General features: G+C 43.9%; 1 protein-coding gene and 1 long non-coding RNA gene across 14 annotated transcripts in view; one reads left to right on the top strand and one right to left on the bottom strand.

The window, feature by feature from the left end:
• LOC310751422 overlaps positions 1–3,957 on the bottom strand; it is a 7,852-nt gene extending 3,895 nt beyond the window's left edge. The window contains exon 1 of the long non-coding RNA XR_014542478.1: positions 3,645–3,957. This is a non-coding gene — a long non-coding RNA (uncharacterized lncRNA). The remainder of the gene's footprint in view (positions 1–3,644) is intronic.
• CCDC62 (coiled-coil domain containing 62) lies at positions 649–20,997 on the top strand. 13 transcript variants are annotated; one of them, XR_014542389.1, is made up of 14 exons: positions 649–1,017; positions 2,190–2,366; positions 3,197–3,389; positions 4,454–4,620; positions 6,909–7,010; positions 8,041–8,212; positions 9,208–9,309; positions 9,796–9,884; positions 10,760–10,860; positions 11,793–12,497; positions 15,866–16,341; positions 16,889–17,270; positions 17,491–17,583; positions 19,695–20,997. XR_014542389.1 is itself a non-coding variant. In XM_083590095.1 (14 exons), exons 2-13 carry the CDS (start codon positions 2,331–2,333, stop codon positions 17,575–17,577), a joined length of 2,061 nt encoding a protein of 686 aa, XP_083446221.1. In that variant the 5' UTR covers positions 651–1,017; positions 2,190–2,330; the 3' UTR covers positions 17,578–17,583; positions 19,695–20,997. The 13 variants fall into 13 exon arrangements, 10 of the variants coding, with proteins under 10 accessions (XP_083446221.1, XP_083446223.1, XP_083446220.1 ...); XM_083590095.1 differs by having other exon boundaries at positions 651–1,017; positions 15,866–16,043; positions 17,142–17,270; XM_083590097.1 differs by having other exon boundaries at positions 651–1,017; positions 3,197–3,465; positions 15,866–16,043; positions 17,142–17,270.

Genomic DNA, 20,997 nt, shown 5'->3' with positions numbered 1-20,997 from the left:
ATCCAAAGTGGGCTTCCCATGGGCCTGTGGCTGGCCACTGCAAGAACAGTGTGCTGGCCTAGATGGGCTCTTGGCTGCATCCGCCAGGGCTTTATTTTGTTCTTACTAATAAACAGGAGTACAATCCAATGTGCTCTGGTGCTAAAACACAGCTGTGGCAGAAGAGGAGATTCTAGGCCAGGATAAAACTGTGGGAAACAAACATACGAAGAGCTCTGCAGCTGGATCAGGCCAGTCGCCCATTTATCCACCCATCCTGTTGTCACAGTGGCCCACCAGTTGCCCATTACAGGAAGTCGGCAAGCAGGGCATGACTATCCCAAGCTGTGTGGCTCAGCACCTGACACTCAGTGGCAAAGAAGAGGAGCTGGGTCTCCAGGACTGTCTCTCCCCATATGAGCCAACCTAGACCCTGCCATCATTTCCCAAACTTGGGGTCTCCAGCTGCTGTTGGACTACAATTCCCATCATCCCTGCCCATGGATCCTGCTAGCTAGGGATGATGGGAGTTGTAGACCAACGACAGCTGGAGCCCCAAGTTTGGGAACCCCTACAATGGGGTTTTTCTTGCTGTGCCTCCTCCATGAGGGCTCCGGAGGGTGAGCCATCCTTTTCTGCGGTGGCTCCCCGTTGGTGCATGTTTCTCTTCCACCAGGCCGATGAAGGAATGTGTTGGACGGGGTTGTGGGTTTGCTTTTCTTCTATTTTGGTATCTTGATGTTGCGGACCGCCCTGGGATCTTTGGATAAAGGGCGGCAGACAAATTTAATCGATGATAATCGCAATGATAATAATAATAATCGTCTGTGCGGCGGTGGCCACTCCGCATTAAAGAAACCGGAGTAAGAAAACAGAAGCAAAGCCACCCCGGAAGGCGGATGAAAGAGCGGCTGGTGCGGGTCTGGGGGCCGAGCAGCCGTTGGAGGCGGAGCGCGGAGGCTTCCCGGGGAAGAGGAGACGGGGAGCTCCGAGGCCGCTCCGTCCCCCTTTGCCCCTCGCGGCGGACGCCGGAGGCGGGTAAGAGGCACCTTCGCCCGCCGCCATTTCCCTTTCCCTCAGTGAGAGAGAGAGGGAGAGACGCCCCCGCCCTGCCCGCCCCCTTCGCTTTCCAAAGTTAGGCTCGGTCTCCCGCAACCCCACCCGGCCCGACTCCCCCCTCCGCACCCACTTTCTGGGGGACCCCCACTCCCTTGGGGGCTCGGCGGGTGAACTCTCTGCCCCCCCCGCTATTCAGAGGCCGCGCACCGTGTCGTGCGCACCTTTAGAGCACGTTATCCTGGGATCTGTAGTTCACCCCCCTCACGGGGCTGCAATTCCCAGCACCCTCAGCAAAGCGCAGGGCCCAGGATTCTTCAATTCGCCCGGGGCCTTCCTTAAATCCTCAGGAGACAAAAGCCTGCACTTAATATTTCCTCTGCCCCTGCCTGTCATTTCAAAATATGTCTATATCAAAAGATTTCCATAAGTCACAAAAGTACATTCAGTGTCTCTGCTTTCAAATCGTAGAATCTTCCATACAGGTCAGTTACAGTCCATTTGAGACATTTTTTGGTGTAGGCAATGTGGGGGCGTGGGGGGAGGAAAGAAAGGAAGGAAGGAAGGAAGGAAGGAAGGAGAGTGAGAGAGACAGTATACTTTCATTCTTTACAGAGTATTTGAGTGGTGTGCCTGTCTTATCTTTCTAAGCCACCTCCCACTTTTCATCTCACATGTCCCTGTATATAATCGATTTACTTGGAAATTTCTGCTATGTCCCTTCAGTTAAAAACTTGGGGTGGTACACAGTTACATGTATAGGTGGGAATATATGTATTATGTGCATGCATTTGGTTATAATACACACACACTGCATTCAGAATGTCTTTCACTGTAATCTACTTTTATATGTTTTTAATTGTGTGTTTTGGAATGCTTTAGGTGTTTCATGTCTGAATTTTGGATGTGGCCTATAACAAAAAAAATTAAAAATGAGCAAATGTTAAAATTGATGTAACTATATTAAAAACAAATTAGTATATAATAAGGCAACAACAAACAAATTCAGCAAACATTTAATACAATTCAGTGTCTCCTTCCTCATGAGTAATTAAAATTTTCCATAATGTGAAGTGGCCTCTTACTATTAACTTACTATAAGTTGTTTCAACAACACTTTTTGATGTATCCCCACTCAATCTCTGTTATGACAGTTACCCTCTGAATTGCTGAGTTGCAGTGCACAAGAAAAGGGTTCTTCATTGCTGTGGGAGAGCTGAACTACAGTTAGAAATTGTCCACACCGCTTCTGCAACAATTGTACCTGTTACAGTCCTGACCCCAGCACAGTCCTTATGGAATCATCATTGCCTCTCTCCACTCCACAGCAGGTAACAAAACCAAGTTAAATCTGAAAGTAGTATTTAATACCTCACATTTCACTAAGCACCAAAGACTGATGGACCTAGATGTGTATTCTCCTTTTTTGTTTCAAGGTTATTTCTAGATTAGAGTTTAGGAAAGGTCTGTGGTGCTTGTATGTTTGTAACAGCTTGCTGTATTAGGCCACTGGCCCATCTGGTCAGCATCCTGTTCTTGCAGTGGCCAAGCAGGCCAAGACCACAAGCAGGACCTGAGTGCAACGTAACTCTCCCCTCCTGCAGCTTCCAGTGGAGGTAGAACATAGCTACTGTGGTTAGTCACTATTGATAGAATTACAGTGGTACCTCTGGATGCGAACAGGATCTGTTCTGGAGCCCCGTTCGCATCCTGAAGCGAATGCAACCTGCAACTGCGCATGCGTGGGTCGCGATTCGCCACTTCCGCACATGCACATGACATCATTTTGAGCATCTGCGCAAGCGGCGAAACCCAGAAGTAACTTGCCCCGTTACTTCCAAGTCGCCGCGGAGCACAACCCAAAAAGGCTTAACCTGAAGCGACTTCAACCCGAGGTATGACTGTATTTTCCATGAACTTCTTTAATCCCCTTTTAAAAACATGCAAGTTGATAGGCAACTCGTCAGAGTGAATTCCATAGTTTAACTATGTACATGTCTCTGAGCTTTCAATGAAACAGTTGCAAGCTTTTAATGGAATAGAAACAAGCCACAGCGCTGTTAATAAATGCTTCGTATTTCGAACTGCATACTTCTGTAACAGCTACCTAATTTGTGATGTGATGTAGGTGGGACTGTTTTCTCCCCCCTTCCTCTTGTAGAATACAACCTCTGAATTGGAGAGCAGTACCATTCAGAAGCAGAGGAAAGAACTTCAGCTGCTAATTGTGGAGCTGAAAGATCGTGATAAAGAACTCAATGATATGGTTGCAGTGCACCAGAGGCAGCTGCTGGCTTGGGATGATGATCGTCAAAAAATACTGACGCTGGCAGAACGGTGCAGCAAATTGGAGAGTGAGTGCAGTAGTAAGAGTATTGTGCCCTTTTTGCAGATGGGGGAACTGAGCCTGACAGCGACTTGAGGGCACTGGTTAGGTTTTTTTGAACTGTGATTTCCTGGTTTACAGCTCTGTCCACAGCTTCATGGCAGTGGGCATGGCTCAGTGGCAGAGCACATTTCACATGTAGATATCCCCAGGTTCAGTCACTGGCATCTCCAGTTGAAAGGATCAAATAATATCCCAGAAGAGGGAAAATGTCTACCTGTACCTGATCATCTGCATAGCCACTGCCGGTCCAAAGTAGACAGCAGTAGAGAAGATGGATTCATTGACTGACTCTCTATAAGGCAGCTTGATATGTTCAGTCCCTTAGCGGTTGCAATATGATTGTGCTCTAGGTTACAGATAAAAGACATTAAATAAAAGGCAATAAGCCCAATTAAAGCATATGATGTGCACCTCTTCTCATATACGCCCTAAGCTGTTTGTTGGAACTTTAAAGATGCTGCAGTCCAGGGGCTTGGAGAATCTATTTGGCTGGTCCCACAGGTGCTGGCTGGCTACAGAATGGAGATTTTATCTGAACAGAAGCACCATGGAAATGCTAGAATGTTGTGAATGGCAGGAAACATGTAGAACCTTTCGTAAGTGATGCTGTAACAATAGCAAAATGCCAGTAGTTTCCTAAAAGGACTGATATCACATAAGATGGGTGCTGTTCAAAAAGAGCTTTATATTTTTGTATTGGGTTAATTTTTATATGCCTAACATCTGTATGTAAAACCTTCAAATATAACCCAAAAGATGTGCTAAGAATTCCATTCAAACTCCCAAACTGTGGAATTTAAAAGGGGGAAAACATGGCAGGTAAAAAGATCCAGGAGAACATAAAACATTTTTGGATGACTCCTAGGTAGACATTTCTTTATAGAATTAAAATATCTGTACCTATCTGTACCTCTCTCTCTCTGCCTTTTTTTAACATTTCAAATGTCAGCTTAGTTTAAGGAAGTTTTGTGTGTACATCATTGCTCTCAGTTGCTTTCCCAGAAACAGTACCTGTCATTTATCCCTCAGATGAGCTGCACAAGAGAAATGAGATGATTAGCACACTGACTAGAAGGCTAAAGCACCTTGAATCCCAGCAAAATGACCGCAAGATAACACTTGAGAATACTCAGCAGAAGCTCCAGGAACTCTCTCGGAAAGCCTCTGACACATCACTTCACTGCCAGGCCCTCGAGGTAAGCTTTAGTTCGTGGCTAGATTCTGAATGCTTTGGGTAGATTTGAATGTAACTCTGAGTAAGGGACAAACTTGACCTAGTGCTGCTCCCAGGTGTTTTGTGGGTGGTCCCTTCAGCAAGATGCTCTCAGCATGCCTCCCTTCCCTAAGAGCAGCCACTTCCTCTCCCTCACTATCATTGCACCACCCCACCTCCCTTAGGAGAGGATAAAGTCTATAGTGGTTGCTGTTCCTTCTTGCTCAAGATGTTTGAAGAAGGACTGAAGAAGGTAGATCAACTGAAAGGAGGAGGAGGACCAGGAGGCTCCAGAGATCAGCGTGCACCCCATACATGAACTTAGGCCTTGGAAGGTGCCCAGAAGTTCCCGCTGCTGGCCCTGACTAGGCCTGACATTTTCTATGACTGACATATCTCAGTTTCTTTATTTCATAGAAACATAGAGTTGGAAGAGACCACAAGGGCCATCGAGTCCAACCCCCTGCCAAGCAGGAAACACCATCAGAGCACTCCTGACATATGGTTGTCAAGCCTCTGCTTAAAGTCCTCCAAAGAAGGAGACTCCACCACACTCCTTGGCAGCAAATTCCACTGTCGAACAGCTTTTACTGTCAGGAAGTTCTTCCTAATGTTTAGGTGGAATCTTCTTTCTTGTAGTTTGGATCCATTGCTCCGTGTCCGCTTCTCTGGAGCAGCAGAAAACAACCTTTCTCCCTCCTCTATGTGACATCCTTTTATATATTTGAACATGGCTATCATATCACCCCTTAACCTCCTCTTCTCCAGGCTAAACATGCCCAGCTCCCTTAGCCGTTCCTCATAAGGCATCGTTTCCAGGCCTTTGACCATTTTGGTTGCCCTCCTCTGGACACGTTCCAGTTTGTCAGTGTCCTTCTTGAACTGTGGTGCCCAGAACTGGACACAGTACTCCAGGTGAGGTCTGACCAGAGCAGAATACAGTGGCACTATTACTTCCCTTGATCTAGATGCTATACTCCTATTGATGCAGCCCAGAATTGCATTGGCTTTTTTAGCTGCCGCGTCACACTGTTGGCTCATGTCAAGTTTGTGGTCAACCAAGACTCCTAGATCCTTTTCACATGTACTGCTCTTAAGCCAGGTGTCACCCATCTTGTATTTGTGCCTCTCATTTTTTTTGCCGAAGTGCAATACTTTACATTTCTCCCTGTTAAAATTCATCTTGTTTGTTTTGGCCCAGTTCTCTAATCTGTCAAGGTCGTTTTGAAGTGTGATCCTGTCCTCTGGGGTGTTAGCCACCCCTCCCAGTTTGGTGTCATCTGCAAATTTGATCAGGATGCCCTTGAGTCCATCATCCAAGTCGTTGATAAAGATGTTGAATAAGACCGGGCCCAAGACAGAACCCTGTGGCACCCCACTAGTCACTCTTCTATTTGGCTGAAGACAGATGCAAGGGACATGTGTGTGATTGGACTGGACCATAGACAGGATAGTTTATGAAATAAAACATTTGCCTCCACACAGCTTCCCCTATGAAATTTCTTATATTGTAGGTTTCCTGTGTTTTCTCCTTTGTGGTTCATGCCAACTTTAGGGAGGAGGGGAGTAGCTGCTTTTAGCTAAAGGACAATATTTTGGGAGATCTGGCCATGGATATTCCACTTCTAGGTTAGTGTGCTAATAAGGTTCCGGTGAAATAGGAACAGCAGATGCAGGTTACAGTAGGTGGATAGGAAGAATGGGAAGTGAGGGGGAGAATTAAGAGCTAGTTCACATTGAACAGTTTGGGGTTGTTGTTAGCAGACCTTGCAGCATGGGTGAATTAGATTGTAATAATCACTTCCAGTTTCTGGAGTTCAAAGGCTTTATTTATGCAGAAACTCTTTGCAGGAGGAATAATGATGAGAGAGAGAGAAACAGCAGGCATTGTCTAGACAGGTTGGGAGAGAACAACAAAATGGCTCAACTTTTAGGAGTGGAGTTATCTTTGACAAAGAAGCTACAAACGGGGTGGCTAGATCACTAGACAAACAGTGCCCTTGTGTGGTCTAAAGTAACACATGCATTAACCACAAACTCAAAAGAAGGAAATGTATTTGTTTTTCTCCATCAGATGTTGTGAGCTAAGATACTGTGCTCACACCAGTGTGCTGAATTTGCAGTAAGGTGGCTCTTCTTAAGTCATCCTTAAGTGATCAAGGATGTGGGCTGCTAGGGTAGCTTTCCGCTTGTGGTGCAATAGGGCTGGGAAGGCCACACAGGGTTTAGATTTCACTGTCAACACTTTTTCCTTTCTTTTCTGTTTCCTAGGAGAAAAATCAAGCCCTCAGTTGCTCAGTGATGGAGCTGTCCAATAAAGTAGGACAGCTGCAAGCCAGAGAGCAGGAACTGCTTACTATGTTAAAGTTAAAGGTAATTTTACCTTAATAACAACAACAACAACAACAACAACAACAACAACAACAACAACAACAACAACAATAATAATAGTAATAATAATAATAATTTATTATTTGTACCCCGCCCATCTCTAAATGTTAGGAGCACCCCTGTTTCTGGGTACACTTAAATAAGACAGGGGCAGGGCCCAACCAGATGCTGCTGATTTCCTTCTAGAGCCGGGGAAGACAACCAGTATTTAAAATGCAGCATCAGTAGCAGGGAGTAGAACCTTTCCCATCGCTGCCCACTGTCTGCAGTTCTCTGTCCAAACTGATTTTTAAGCTGGTTTCCCACCCCTGCTAGTAGGAGGTTACTTTCAATTACGGGGCTCTACATGGAGAAAAGGGAGGTAAGAAAACCCTGGAGGGGAGGGAGGTGTTCAGCGGGACATGAAATCCCCACTCCCAATATGAGGTTTTAAGATTCTTGGTAGGGATTTGGTGAAAGGCTTGGTTCTGCTCACAGGTCTGCTGTCTTCGGGGATTTCAGACGGAAGTCTCTCCTGGCCTTACCTGCAAATGCTGGGGTTCCAACCTGGGACCTTCGGCATGCAAAGCAGTGTTCTTCCACTGAGCTTGGGGAAAAGACAGCAACTTTGGGAGTTTTTAATTTCTTTGTTTTGTTTTCGAGTCCAGTATTTTAAATGGTTCCCCCTCCCAACCTGTTCTCTTCTGGTCTCCCCATTCCTCCCCTAATATCTTCATTCATAGATATATTTCTTTCATGGTTTTAATTTTAGAAGCAAAAGATTTTTAATGGAACAGTTCTATTTTGTGAAAGTTGTGAGCCAATTTTGGGGACTCTGGTCAAAAAGCAGGATACAAATCTGTTAAATAAATAAAATGTTCATTCAATCAGATGAACACTGCCAAGCTCTGAGCTAGTTTTTGAAATGAGACTAATAACTTTCAGCATTCAACATATAAAATGAAAGAGGCACAGATGGCAGCAAACAAGGCAAAACAATGGACCAAATTGTTTTTGTTTTTGTTTTGGTTAGGATAATGACATACTTGAAGCAACGAATCATATTACTGAATTTACATGTAAATTAAAAAAATTAGAAAACGCTCTGCGTGCAGCAAAGATGGAGGAATCAAGCGTCAATAGGGAAAAGCAGGATTTTAAACTCAGGCTGAAGGAACTTATGTTGGAAACAAGCAAATTAAAAGGTAAACAATGCTTAGAATTTCATATTCATACTCTAAAAACTGAGTTGGAGAAGGACAGTGTTCCTGTTTGCATTTGCTCCAGCCAAGTGAACCAGGCTATCCATCAATCAGAGAATTTTCAGTTCATTAATCACCTGCCTTCAGATTTAAGTAAATTTGCAGTTTTCCCCTAAACTCAATATGTAGGTGCCTTTTTTCAGATATTGAATATACAGGGACTTAGAATTTAAAGAGCAGAAACTACAACAATTTTTTTTAAAAGGAAAGAGAAGCATTTAATAATTTCCCCCCATTCCTTCTTGTTGGAATGCATCAGAGGCAAAAGACCCCCTCCAAAAAAGTATATGCTATTTTCTATAATCAGACTGCAAGTTAACGTACATTTATTTTATTTAAAACCTTTGTACCCCACCTTTCCACCAATGTTGGTCCCAGGGCAGCTTTCAACAAACCTTTTACAAATAGCTAATTGTATAAATACAATCCATCACAACGAAAGAGACAATAGAAGCAGGAGCAAAATAAGACAGCAGATTAGCTGGAAATTTGAGTGCCACCCAAAGTTCAGGCATTTTAAAAAATATTGCTGTGCTCAATGATAATATCATGGGTTCTTGACCACAGAAAAGGCCCAGTGCCTGGTCACGACCCCCTCACTTCTGACGGTGGGGTACCCAGAGCAGAAAACCTTAATGTGTGTTCAAGCTATTACGGTAGCCTGCTGTCCTTCAGATACCCTGCAATGAATGAGCCAGTTATAGTTAATGTACAATTTTGTTGGTAATAATGTACAATAAACTGCTAATGATAAACTATATATTCAGTGTATAGTTTTAATCCTTGTTGCAATGATATGAATTTTAGTGTTGCATTGCAACAAAAAGTTCTTGCTGGACATTTGGTTTATCACCTCATGCTTATGATAATTTAAGTAGATGTGAACTGTCTTTAGAAGATATTTCATCTCAGCAACACCCTCTCTTTTTGTTTTATAGGTGACCTCAGTGAGAAAACAAAGGAAAACAATGAGCAGAGGGAGGAAATCATACGCCTCAAGCAAGAAAACAGTTATTTGAACAATGAATTGATGCTTAGTGGTGAGTAGACAAAAACTAATGTTTGGACCTTAGCTTTTGAGGGGAGCCTACAGTCCATCTGCCTCTGATTTAGCAAATATGGTGTTGGATCTTTTGCCTGTATTCTTTTTTTAGGTATCAGCTGTTGATCAAAAATACCTGGCCAGAAATCAGGACTAGTTTCCATATGGAGTGGAACCATTCCCTCTAACCTTTGATCAGATGTAGGTGGACTCCGACACCCTTCAACCTGCATGACCAGTGGTCAGAAATGATGGGAGTTGTAGTCCAACAACATTTGGAGAGCCACAGAATCCCCATCCCTGCTTCCCAAGAGGGGAAATCACTCCCCTAAGGACCTGATTCTAAAGAAATCCCTGTGTATAAAAAAAGAAAATGTTAGCTAAATTAGCGTTCATTTTCTTTATGATTATTGCTTATTTATTGTTTCTCTGCAATTCTTTGTTGTGGAAAATCACCAACCATTCAACCCCTCTCTCCTAACAGCTGAAAGAGCAAACAGAAAAGACCAGCTGCTTCAGTCTGCTAAATCTAAACAACTGCGAACTGACACAGAACTGAGCAATTTGCGACAGGTTTGACTCCAGTTTCTGGGTGGGGGGGTGGGAGAGGGGATTGCACTTGTTTTTGTCCTTTTATGTCGCAATGAGGAACATAACAAAAATCAAAGGTGAACAGAATTGGCTGTTGCAATAACTTGTTTGAAGAACCTGTTTTTGATACTGGGGCTCAATCTTGGAATATGTGAACTAAACAGAAAGGATGAACGTCTCTAAAGCATCTCCAGTGAAATATAGTAAAATATTTTAAATTCAAATGCACTGGAGGATATCTCCAAATGCTTGTGGTTAAATAACAGCTTGGTATAGTTTATTTGTACATGGTGTTAATTATCTGTACGCTGCTCTGAGAGAACAATAAAGTAGCTAGATAGTCCAGGCCATGGCAGAGCCATGAATCTTATTGGGAAACCGTAGTCCAGTCACCATCCTTCAGCCTGACCTGATCTTAAATGGAGGCTTAGAATGGCCAGAACCTGGAGATCCTCGAAACAGAGTGGGATACTTAAATAACTAAAGTTGGAGCACTGCTTTTTACATGTACAGAGGAATTTTGTTTTCTTTTCTTTTAGTCTTGTATTCTCTATGAAAACAAAAAAAAATACTTCTGTCTCATTTTTTTTACACAAATCTTTATTATTGTTATAGGAGCATGTACAGGATATGGAAAAATTGGAGTGGGAGGTATTTCCAATAGTTCTCTGAAATCTTAAAAACAAACCGTTTAAAATTTCTACGAACTCTATCTAGAATGCCCTCATTATTATGGTTTTTATTTTGAATTTCTTGCTTTGTGTGTCTGTGAAGAGAGAAGCAGGGCAAAAATAATGTATCAAAGTGAACTGCTTGCTCTTCTGAGGTTTGTTGGTTGTTTTGTTGTCTGCCTTTAGATCTATGTGAAGCAGCAACGAGATCTGCAGTTTCTGCATTTCAACTTGGAGAGTTCCCAGGAAACGAAGCAGAAACATAAGACACAGGCACACGAGGCCAGGTAAAAGTGGCAAATGGCTTTCTGGAGAGAAGGTTGCTTTTAAAGGGGACTTACATGTTGCACAGAGGCAGGGTTAGGAAAACATTTCAAAATCCTAACCCTGGTTCTTCCAGCCCTGCACACAGCTTATTTAAGAACTAATTCATCAACACTCGTTAAGAGGAAACCCCTAGAAATGCACCATACCAATCATAGTACAGCCAACAGTATTTGTTGAAATGCTGCCTTCTGCTCCATTCTTGGAGTGGGGTCACTTAGCAGCTGACTATGCTCCTGCTCTTGGTTCGACACACAACTTGGAGCAGCCTTGAAAAGACCAGCAATGGAAGCTGCACAGCCAAAAGACTGAATCGGGGCGCCCCAGCTGTGCCGTGTTAGAAAGACTCTGTTCTCCTAAATTAGAGCCACTTGGCATTGCCTGCATTGAGAGCCACCAGGTTGCTAAGCTGTCTCACAGCATGTAGTTCAGGACAGTAAAATAACAACTTTAATTAGGGCTAACTGATGACATTACAAGGATTTTCCCTTGGGCTCAGCTTAAAAAAAAGAGATGGGGGCAGATGTTTCTGTTACGTCCTGTAGAGTTTATGCCAATCTGAAGAGGAAACTCTTGCAGGCTAAATAGGCATGCCAGGGCAGAGAAACAGATAGAGGTTGTCCCTTTACAGATCCAAAAACCAGCAGTTATTTGATTATGTATTTAGCAGTACTCACAACTCCCAGTTCCCTTGAAACTTATTGTGAAGCAACAGTAGAAGCCAAGTGGGGCAAATCCTCAAGGGCTGGAAGATCCTGGATGTCTGAAACAGGAATGACACACCCTTGGGTGGACGAGGTGTGTAGAGATTGATGGGTGCAGATCAGATAATGTATAGGCTTAAGTTGTTAAATGCAGTCTTGATAACGTGAGTTCCTTATTGTGCCCTTTATAGCACAGAGATAGTTTTGTCAGATCCTGGAAGTAGCGGCAACAAAGACACAGCGTGTAGCGAAACCCATCAGAAGATACACACCCGGTTTGTGCATTCTCCCAGCTGTAGTTCAAAAAATATCTGCGAAGCACACAGAGCCGAGAATAGGCAGCAAAAGGGCCCCGAGGAGAGACAGCCAGCAAGCTTGGATCAGTTTCAGGAAGGGCTGTTTTATGGGCCAAGAACTATGCATAGGGAAGAGCTGGATCAGAGCGGATCCTTGAGTTCTGGGGAGACAGACAGCAGACCTGCCTCCCAGTCAGACAGCATGTGGAAGGCAGAAGGCAGGGAAATGGCCCGGGCGCCGGAGCAAAGCTTTGCGGCATCTTTACCAATTCACGAGCATTGGCTCGACCTAAATTGCCACACTGAGCCCACAAACTGCCAGAGTCCTGTGTTGAAGCTGTCCGACAAATCCAGTGAGGATTGTAAAGATAAGGAGATGGGCACATGTGGGCTGAGTCCCAGCAAGTCTCCTAGTCCATTTAAAGGGCTGGAATCCGGGTACTGCTCCCGCAGCTCCATAAACAAAGTCACCCTGTACCAGCCTGTAAGTGACCAGCGGTGGATGCAGATTTTCAAGCCTGTGAAGGGAGAGGCAGGTTCATGGCACGGAGCTTTTCCCAACGGTCCTCAGGCTGCGATTAGAAGCGGCAAGTCGAAAAGGTTCAGTATTTTGCTAATTGCCTACAAAATTAGTCCATTCTCTTCTTAGCTATGACTGTCCCTACTCCAAATGAAAAACCTATCAACAATCTTTTAATAAACCAGCTAGCTAGTCTTCATCAGACTGTTTAGAGCAGGGGTCTGCAAACTTTTTCAGCGGGGGGCCGGTCCACTGTCCCTCAGACCTTGGTGGGGGGCTGGACTATATTTTTTTGGGGGGGGGAATGAACGAATTCCTATGCCCCACAAGTAACCCAGAGAGGCATTTTAAATAAAAGCACACATTCTGCTCACGTAAAAACACCAGGCAAGCCCCACAAATAACCCAGAGATGCATTTTAAATAAAAGAGCACATTCTACTCATGTAAAAACACGCTGCAGGCCGGATTTAGAAGGCAATTGGGCCAGATCCGGCCCCCGGGCCTTAGTTTGCCTACCTATGTCTTAGAGCAAAAAAGGAAAGGAAACAACCTGGCTAGTCTGCTGCTAGACATGGACAAAGGCTGTTTTAATCAGATTAAACTGACAGGCAGCACAAAGGTTCTGGTCCAGCCAGTCTTGGTCTGCATCTGAACCGCCTGAGTCTTTGTCCCTGCTTGCTCAGCAGAATAGTGCCTTCTGCCTGCTGTACTTCAGGCAGCAGCTCCAGCTCAAGTCCTCATCTCCTCTGGTCTTCTCTGTCATAAAGCATTACTCTAATTACTGGGGGACTGGGCAGAGGGGAGAGAGTCCTGGATGAAATCCACAGGCCTCATTCTGGGACACCCCCCCCTGTTTTAGTCCACTCCTGCCCCCCTTGACCAGAAACTAAAGGGGCAAAATCACCACTCTGTGATTTGAGCACTCTTATAACAAATCCATTGCAAGCATGGCCTGCAATTTTAACCTTCACACAGTTCACTTTGCACTTTTGATATGTGTGAGCTTCTATTGGCCACTTTTTTAGCGGGGGTGGGGGAGAGAATCAAGCTGCGCAAAGGGCCTGGGGCTGGTCAGAGCAGCATCGGTCAGCCACATAGCTGCTTTCAAGGGCGCATGACTTAAAATGGAATGTGGATCTGGAGCAGCCCCACCTAGCTCACCTTGAAATTCATACACAGTCCCCTCTGGCTTAGTACACCAGCTGTAAATAAATCTCTTCACTTTCTTCCAAAGCCCATAAAAAGACCTGAGACTTCACATTGCTTGTAATCTCCTTTCATCACATGACCCAGCAGCAGAGCTGGTTTGGACACCTGGGTGAGTCTGGCCATTCCCCTTGCACAGTTGCAGACCTGCGTCCCACTGAATGCTGTTAGGCCCCAGGCCCCAGCAGCTCCACCAGCGTGGACAAAGGTCAGGGACTGGAAGTTGAAGTCAAGCAACATCTTGGGGGCAGGGACCACATTGGCCATTATTGGAAACAAGGTGGTAGTCCACTAAGTGTTACTCAGAGTAGACCCATTGAAATAATGAACTTTTTTCCCCCTGAGAATTTTGTTCTTTTTGTAAACTGCTTCAAGGTTTGATTACAGTTAAGCGGTATATAAATGTTGTGAATTAAATAAGCATGTCTGAGTTAGGTTCCTTTATTTCAGTGGAACTGCTCCGAGTAAAACTTAGTTGAATAGCACCCATATCCTGCAACTACTGCCATTCTTCATGGTTCAGCTCGCTCACCAAGTGTGTGTGTGTGTGTGAGAGAGAGGGGGGGGGAGGCATCTTGTCCCTTTTTGGCCCCCTCAGGGTTATGCAATGGGGTGCCACAGGGCTCTGTTTTATCCTCAGTGCTATTCAATGTCTATATGAAGCTGAATGAATGAATGAATGAATCTTTATTTGCATCAGCCACTGGCCATAGCAATAAAACAACAATACGATATAAAAAGAATAGAAATACAAATAAAAAGTCAATTATATAAAATACATTTTAAGGTTTTGAATCAATAGTCAAATAGTGGATCTTATTCTGATTGCCCCAGCTAAAAACCTTGCAACCTTTGCTCATCTTGATCTGCCAAGAGAAAGGACACTGTGGCAGTGGCTGGGCGACCCGGAATGGTCAATACAAGAAGGGTGATAATCTCATTCCTCGAGTCTTTATAAAGAGTGCAAGCCAGAAAGGCATGCGCCACCAATATGGTACTGCCATCTCCACAGGGACATAAGTGTTTCTCATGTGGAATCTGTTGGAATCGTCCCTCAAGTACAACCGAGGGCAATACATTCAATCTTGCGAGAGTAAAAACGTGTCTACGTTTTAGAATTGCTAGGTTATGCAGATAGGGTGCCAGAGAGTCGAAATGGGAAGGTAGAAAATAGTCATACCATGGACAAAATTTCCTTATTGTGGCCAAGTTGTTCTCGTGCTCGATATCATTTAGGCGTTGACAAATTAGACTATATGAAGCTGCCAGGAGCAGTTACTGGGAATTTGGGGACAAGGTGTGATCAGTATGCTGTTTCTGCATAAGCTCTGTTTCTGCATAACATCTGAATCGGAAGAGGCTGTGTGGAACCAGGACACAGTGCTGGGAGGGATGAAGGGAAATAAGCTGAGCTTGAATCCTGGCAAGACGAAGGCACTGTTACATTTCTTTGCTCCCAGGCCTTTGGCTAACTGCACCATCTATGGCCTTTTAAACTCCGGGGTGTGGGGTTGTTTCTGTTTGTTACTATGTTGTGTATTTTTGTGTTTTTATATTGTAAACTGTCCTGGGATTCTCGGACGAAGGGTGGTATAGAAATTTAATTTAATAATAATAATAATAATAATAATAATAATAATAATAATACAGTTGCCACACACTACTTGTTCTGCATTTGTCATAAATTGTTCTTTTAGTATGGCAGCACCTACACTTTGGAACTTCCTGCCTTCTGACCTCAGGCAGGAGCCTTTGAAATACCCTTTTCAGTACCTGCTTAATGCGTTTTTGTTTAGGCAAGCATTTCCAGAAATGTAGGTGTTGACGTGTTTCCATTTCTTTCTCTTTTTTTACTGCTGATTTTAATTGTCTTTGAAATGTTGTTAATTATTTTTGTGGATAATTCAAATACTTCTTGTAAGCCACTTAGAGGTTCTGTTACAATTAAGCAGTATGCACATTTGGTAAATGAAATAAAATAAATAAAGGGCCCTGGTTCCTCCGCTGCAAACCAAGTTTCTGCAATCATAAGAAATAGAAACTTATTTTTCTTTAAAGGGAGTTTAAAATTAGATTCCACCAGTCCAGAATTGCCTTATGAACCTGCACGTCCTGTTGCTTTCTCATCCCCTTTATGTTTTAAAAAGCATGGTGCTGTACCTAACCCTCATATTTATACCCTTTCCTTACAATGTGTGGTGAAGATGACTTTCTAAAAGTATTATTTTCAATATTCACAGTGACCATGATGTGGACCTGCATTTTTCGGACTTGGGTGCTCCCTGTCTGACATCCACCCAAAAGACAAGCGGGAGCAAGGGAGACGAAAAGTTGTTTGAAGGAGAGCTGCCTTTGGAGTTCATGAGCTTAACAGACATCCAGGCAGCCAACGGATGCTGCCATCTGACCATCCACAAAGTGAGTGTCTGCTTGGGTCATCCCTGGCATTCCGTTACTTCCAGGTTACTGCGGAGCGCAACCCGAAAACGCTCAACCTGAAGCAACTTTAACCCGAGGTATGACTGTAATAATTTTTGGGTTACGGTCCCCATCTTGACCTGAATCTGGAACTCGGAACCTTAGGTTTCATTGCCAGGCTTGGTCCAGGGTTGGCCCAAGTCACCCTGGCACCTGAGGCGAACCACAAAACGGCACCTCCCCAACCAGGGAAGAAGAGGTGAGTGAAGATCTATATCAGGAACAAAGGTAGAATACTGTATTTTTCGCTCTGTAGGACATACCAGATGATAGGACGCACCTAGTTTGGGGGGGAGGAAATAAGGGGGGGAAATTCTGAATCCCAGAAGCCAGAACAGCAAGAGGGATCTGTCTTCTGGGATAGCCTCTTGCTGTTCTGGCTTCTGGGATAGCCGCTAGGATAGCTGGTCTAGCTTTGCGCGAAGCCTCCGCAGGGCACGGGGAGCCTTCATCCCTGTGCCCTGCGGAGGCTTCTGGGACAGCCTGCGAATCCTCCGCAGGGCAGCAGGATTAAGGCACCCCGCTGCCCTGTGGAGGCTTTGCGCCACTAACCCCGAAGCTAGAACAGCGAGACAGAGCGCTGTGCAGCGCTCCGTCTCGCTGTTCTGGCTTCTGGGACAGCCTGTGAAGCCTACAGAGGGCAGCGGGGTGCCTTCATCCCGCTGCCCTGCGGAGGCTTCTGGCTTAGCCGTGCAGCCTGCATTTGCCCCATAAGACGCACACACATTTTCCCTTACTTTTTAGAAGGGAAAAAGTGCATCTTATAGAGCCAAAAATACGGTAAGACAATCTTACTCAGCTACGAGTGATTGCCAAAGAAAAAGAAGGTCCAAGGCTGCCACAGGTTCTTGATCCTGCTAATGCTGCCTCCCATTGCTGCCTGCTTCCAGAGCACCTGCTGGCAGCCCTGAAGGCATGTAGCAATACTCCAAAGTTAGGCTGTCTCTGTGGTTTCCTTCCCAATGATCTCTGTTCAGACCCACCTTGTGTCTCTGGTTCCAGGTCTTCCTTAACGCATTTTGTTCTGGTTCATTCTAGGATTCTTGCTCGCCCACCAGCAAGCTGCAGCGTCTGCTGGCCGAGTCTCGCCAGATGGTAGCAGACCTGGAGCTCAGCAACCTGCTTGGTCCCAGCCCTGGATGCAGTCCCAACAACAGCCTTCATATGGTAATTTCTGGCTTTCCAAACAGTTTTGGTGACAAAGAGAATTGACTTAGAACAGAAGTATCTATCATCTATCTATCTATCTATCCTATACTAATTGCATACTGCAAAACAAAGGTATTTATGAGTAGTTTTTAACCTAGCTTATGCCCTCAACCAAACATTTCTTTTCATGGTTATTTTCTTAAGCATGTAATACAGCTCTGTTAATGTCCTTTGACAGGCAGGGGAGTATAGCGAATCCCTTTGCAAAGGACGATTGCCAAGTGCGGAGGAAAGCGAGATGAAGCTCTCCCTTTTTTCTTTATGACCTCAGGTCAGTTGTTCTGCCTTTCCTCTCCATGTTTGTTGACTTTGCACAACACAGAGCTGAAAAGCACAGTAAAAAAATGTATATGTACACCTGCTGGTATAAAGTTCCAAGTGCAATTGCAAAGCAGCACATTTCGTGCGAAAAACTGTTGTGCCAAAGTTATCTCTAAATTCCCTTTTGTGTTTTATACATTTGTTCCCTACTCATAACAAGTTATTTGTTTTTTGAGTATTTGCATGTGAAGATGTGATATGCAGAGTAATGCGTGTTGGTTGCCACAACATACATTTAAGGTACATCTAGCACACATTTAAAGCGCTAGAGTTAGTTCCTGAACTGTAGTTTCCTCTGCACAGAGCCACATTTTTCTGCACCATTAACAAGCCCAGGATGCTTTGGGGAAAGTCATGTGCATTGGATGTGCTTTCAATGTATGTTGTGGAAGTTTGCCCTTAGGTTGCCCAAAACCACAGCAGCCGTATTATGGCAGGCCTGTTGCTCCTGGGCTGCCAAACCCTCTGAATTTTGTTAGTGTGATCTGTGGGCACTTAAATGCCATGACAGTGGCAGGATTTCCTTTCAGCAGAGGCTGGGAAGCAGGTTCCAGTGTGCATACAGCACTTGCGCCCAAGATTTAAGTAATTTTAGCCATATTACCTAACTGCACTTCTCCAATGGAGCACTGCCAAGAGTACTGCATGCCCCCAGGGTCCACTTAGTATGCACTAGAAAACAGACTTTTAGTGATCCAGCTGCAGCCCTCTGGAATCGCTTACCGACTAAAATCTGGCCAGAACAGGTGGGCTGATCTTAAGAGCAGACCAGTGTGGAGCAGGCTTTGCTCTGGTCTGCCCCCAGCCAATAAATGTCAGCTGCACCTGACCTCAGGACTGTAGTCAGTTGAAGACCAGATAAGGCATTCGGTGGAATCCTTTAGTCTAACATCAGGCAGCGGGTGAAGTGGTGCGTCACTCCAACCTCAAAAGAGGTGTGTTCACTGGGTACCCTGTTAGAGGGGTCTAGTTGGAAGTCTCTGTCCAAAAGCTGAGGTGTACAGCTCCTGGGCCTTAGAGCTGCCTTCAGCGGCTTGGGAGTGCCACCTGTAGAGTCTTGCGGTTGACTCATTAATCCTAGGCTAGAAACAAAATAAAAAAATTCCCATCAGTAGCACCTTATAGACCAACTAAGTTTGTTATTGGTATGAGCTTTCGTGTGCATGCACCCTTCTTCAGAAAGCTCATACCAATAACAAACTTAGTTGGTCTCTAAGGTGCTACTGGAAGGATTTTTTTTATTTTCTTTCGACTACGGCAGACCTACCTGTAACTAATCCTAGGCTCGACCCTGTCATTCCTCAGCTCTCCACCAGGAGGCTGGGAGCGCTATACACCCAGTGCCTAAGCCAAATCCTATCTATATCTGGAATCAATAAAGTTGTGACCAGTTTTTTAAAAAAAACCCAAACGTTGTCTTGTCCGGTTTGTTCACCGTTCTTGGGTTAGGCCTTGCTCCCTGAGGAGCGGTCACTGCAATTAGGTCTGCCATTGGTTTTATTGCTTTTAGTTTATTGAGTCAGTAATCTTTTGTCTTTTTATTTTATTTATTCTTATCGTACACTGTTTAAGCAGCTTTTGGTTGTGAACCATTTTATAAATGTGCAAATAAAATAAATAAATAAGTTGATCTGCCACAGCCTAGGCTTGTGTTGGAAAGGAGTTTAGACAAATGTGAAAGAAATTAGAAATATGTTACACTGGAGCCCTTGGCATCTCTGGCATGCCTCACGGCTTGTAAATGCTGATGAACCTGATGTCAGCCGTGAAGGAAAAATATCTTTGTCAACATGGAAACTCCTCAACTGCCAGCTGTTTGCGGAGCACTGGAAATGAAAGTTTCCGGCAGTGACACAAAGGCAGCTTTGTGGCAGACAGTTCATCCCATGAAGTAAATACACCTTTAAAGCAAACAAAAAAACCCTCCAGGCGTCACTGAGGTTCTAACTGGCTGTGTTTTTCCATATGCTGTCATAAAACTGCAAAGCCTGGAACTGAATTACGGTGTGGAGTTTCAGCGTGTTTTGCTTCTTCAAAACTTTCCTTCTCTTTTCAAAGCAGGTGTCTCCCATGTTTTGTCCACAAGAGCAGAGAAATGCACCCTTTCTTTCAAAGACAAAGATAATCATGGTGTGTTAAACTCAGTGGACAGTCACCCAGCGTTCTTCTACAGCTCCGTTTATTTAAATCTCTGAAAAGCTCTCAGTGCCAAAGACCCGTGACAAAACGCTGAGATTCATTCCCTAATTTTTATTTTAAAAACTAGAATTATGCTGAATGAATAAAAACGACTTCATATGCTCAGATTAACTGCCAGTATATTTTTGGAAGGTTATTTAAATATGTAACTGGTCATTAATAGGTGATTTTTAAGAAAAGAAATAAATATGTGTTTGTGGCTTTTCCTTGTTTTCGTACAGATATTTTGCATTTACCGTATGACTACAGTTAATTTATGTTCAGTGTTTTTAACGCCAGAATCTTTCATCCCTTATATGAAGTATTTCTAACTAAGGTCACATCCACATCATACATTTAAAGGACATTTAACGCACATAGCTTCTCTCAAAGAATCCCAGGAACTATAGTATGTTGAGGGTGCTGGGAATTATAGCTCAGGGAATGTGAAACTACAGATCCTCTGTTGTGCTTTAAGTGTTTGGTGTGGGTGTAACATTTGTGTAGTAACAAAGGAATGCTCTATACAGTTTTTGGAATACATTTTATATGTATAAGTCATTATCCACAATGTGGAGGAACTATTTTAGCCACAATCTAGGAGGAACTTCTCTGACACAAAGCTAGGGCTGCCATACGTCCAGATTTTCCTGGACATTACTGGGATTTCAAAGGCAGCATTGACGTCTGGGGGGAATTTCCAAAGGCAGCACTTTGTCCTGGATCTTAGGCAAGTCAATTGAAAAAATTGTGTTTTTGTAAATAGTTCAACAGCAATTTTGGGGCTTTCCTTAAAAAAAGGCTTTTTGAAATATGGTAACCCTACACAAAGCTCCACTGAAACTGACATGACCTGTAGACTCCAGTGGGTTTTGCTCAAGGGAACCTCTTGCTGGATTATGCATTTTTGCTTCTTCTTCTATGATTTTTATTAAATTTTCTGTATTACAATTTCAGATAAACATTTTACATAAGATATCAGTGACTTCCCTTCTCTTTCCATGGTTCATTTTACATATCTTATATCCCTGCATATTTTACAAAAACTATACCAATTGGTTTTCCATTATTATATCCACCAAAAATTATTTACACTGTTGAATTTATCTTAATGCTGCCAGCGTTTTCAGCTCTACACAATTATTTTCCATATATTCAATAAATGTTTTCCAATCTTCTTTAAACA

Source organism: Podarcis filfolensis (genome assembly GCF_964270895.1).
Source record: "Podarcis filfolensis genome assembly, chromosome: 16".
NCBI classification, from domain to species: domain Eukaryota; kingdom Metazoa; phylum Chordata; class Lepidosauria; order Squamata; family Lacertidae; genus Podarcis; species Podarcis filfolensis.
This window is presented reverse-complemented; position numbering and strand designations above follow the sequence as displayed.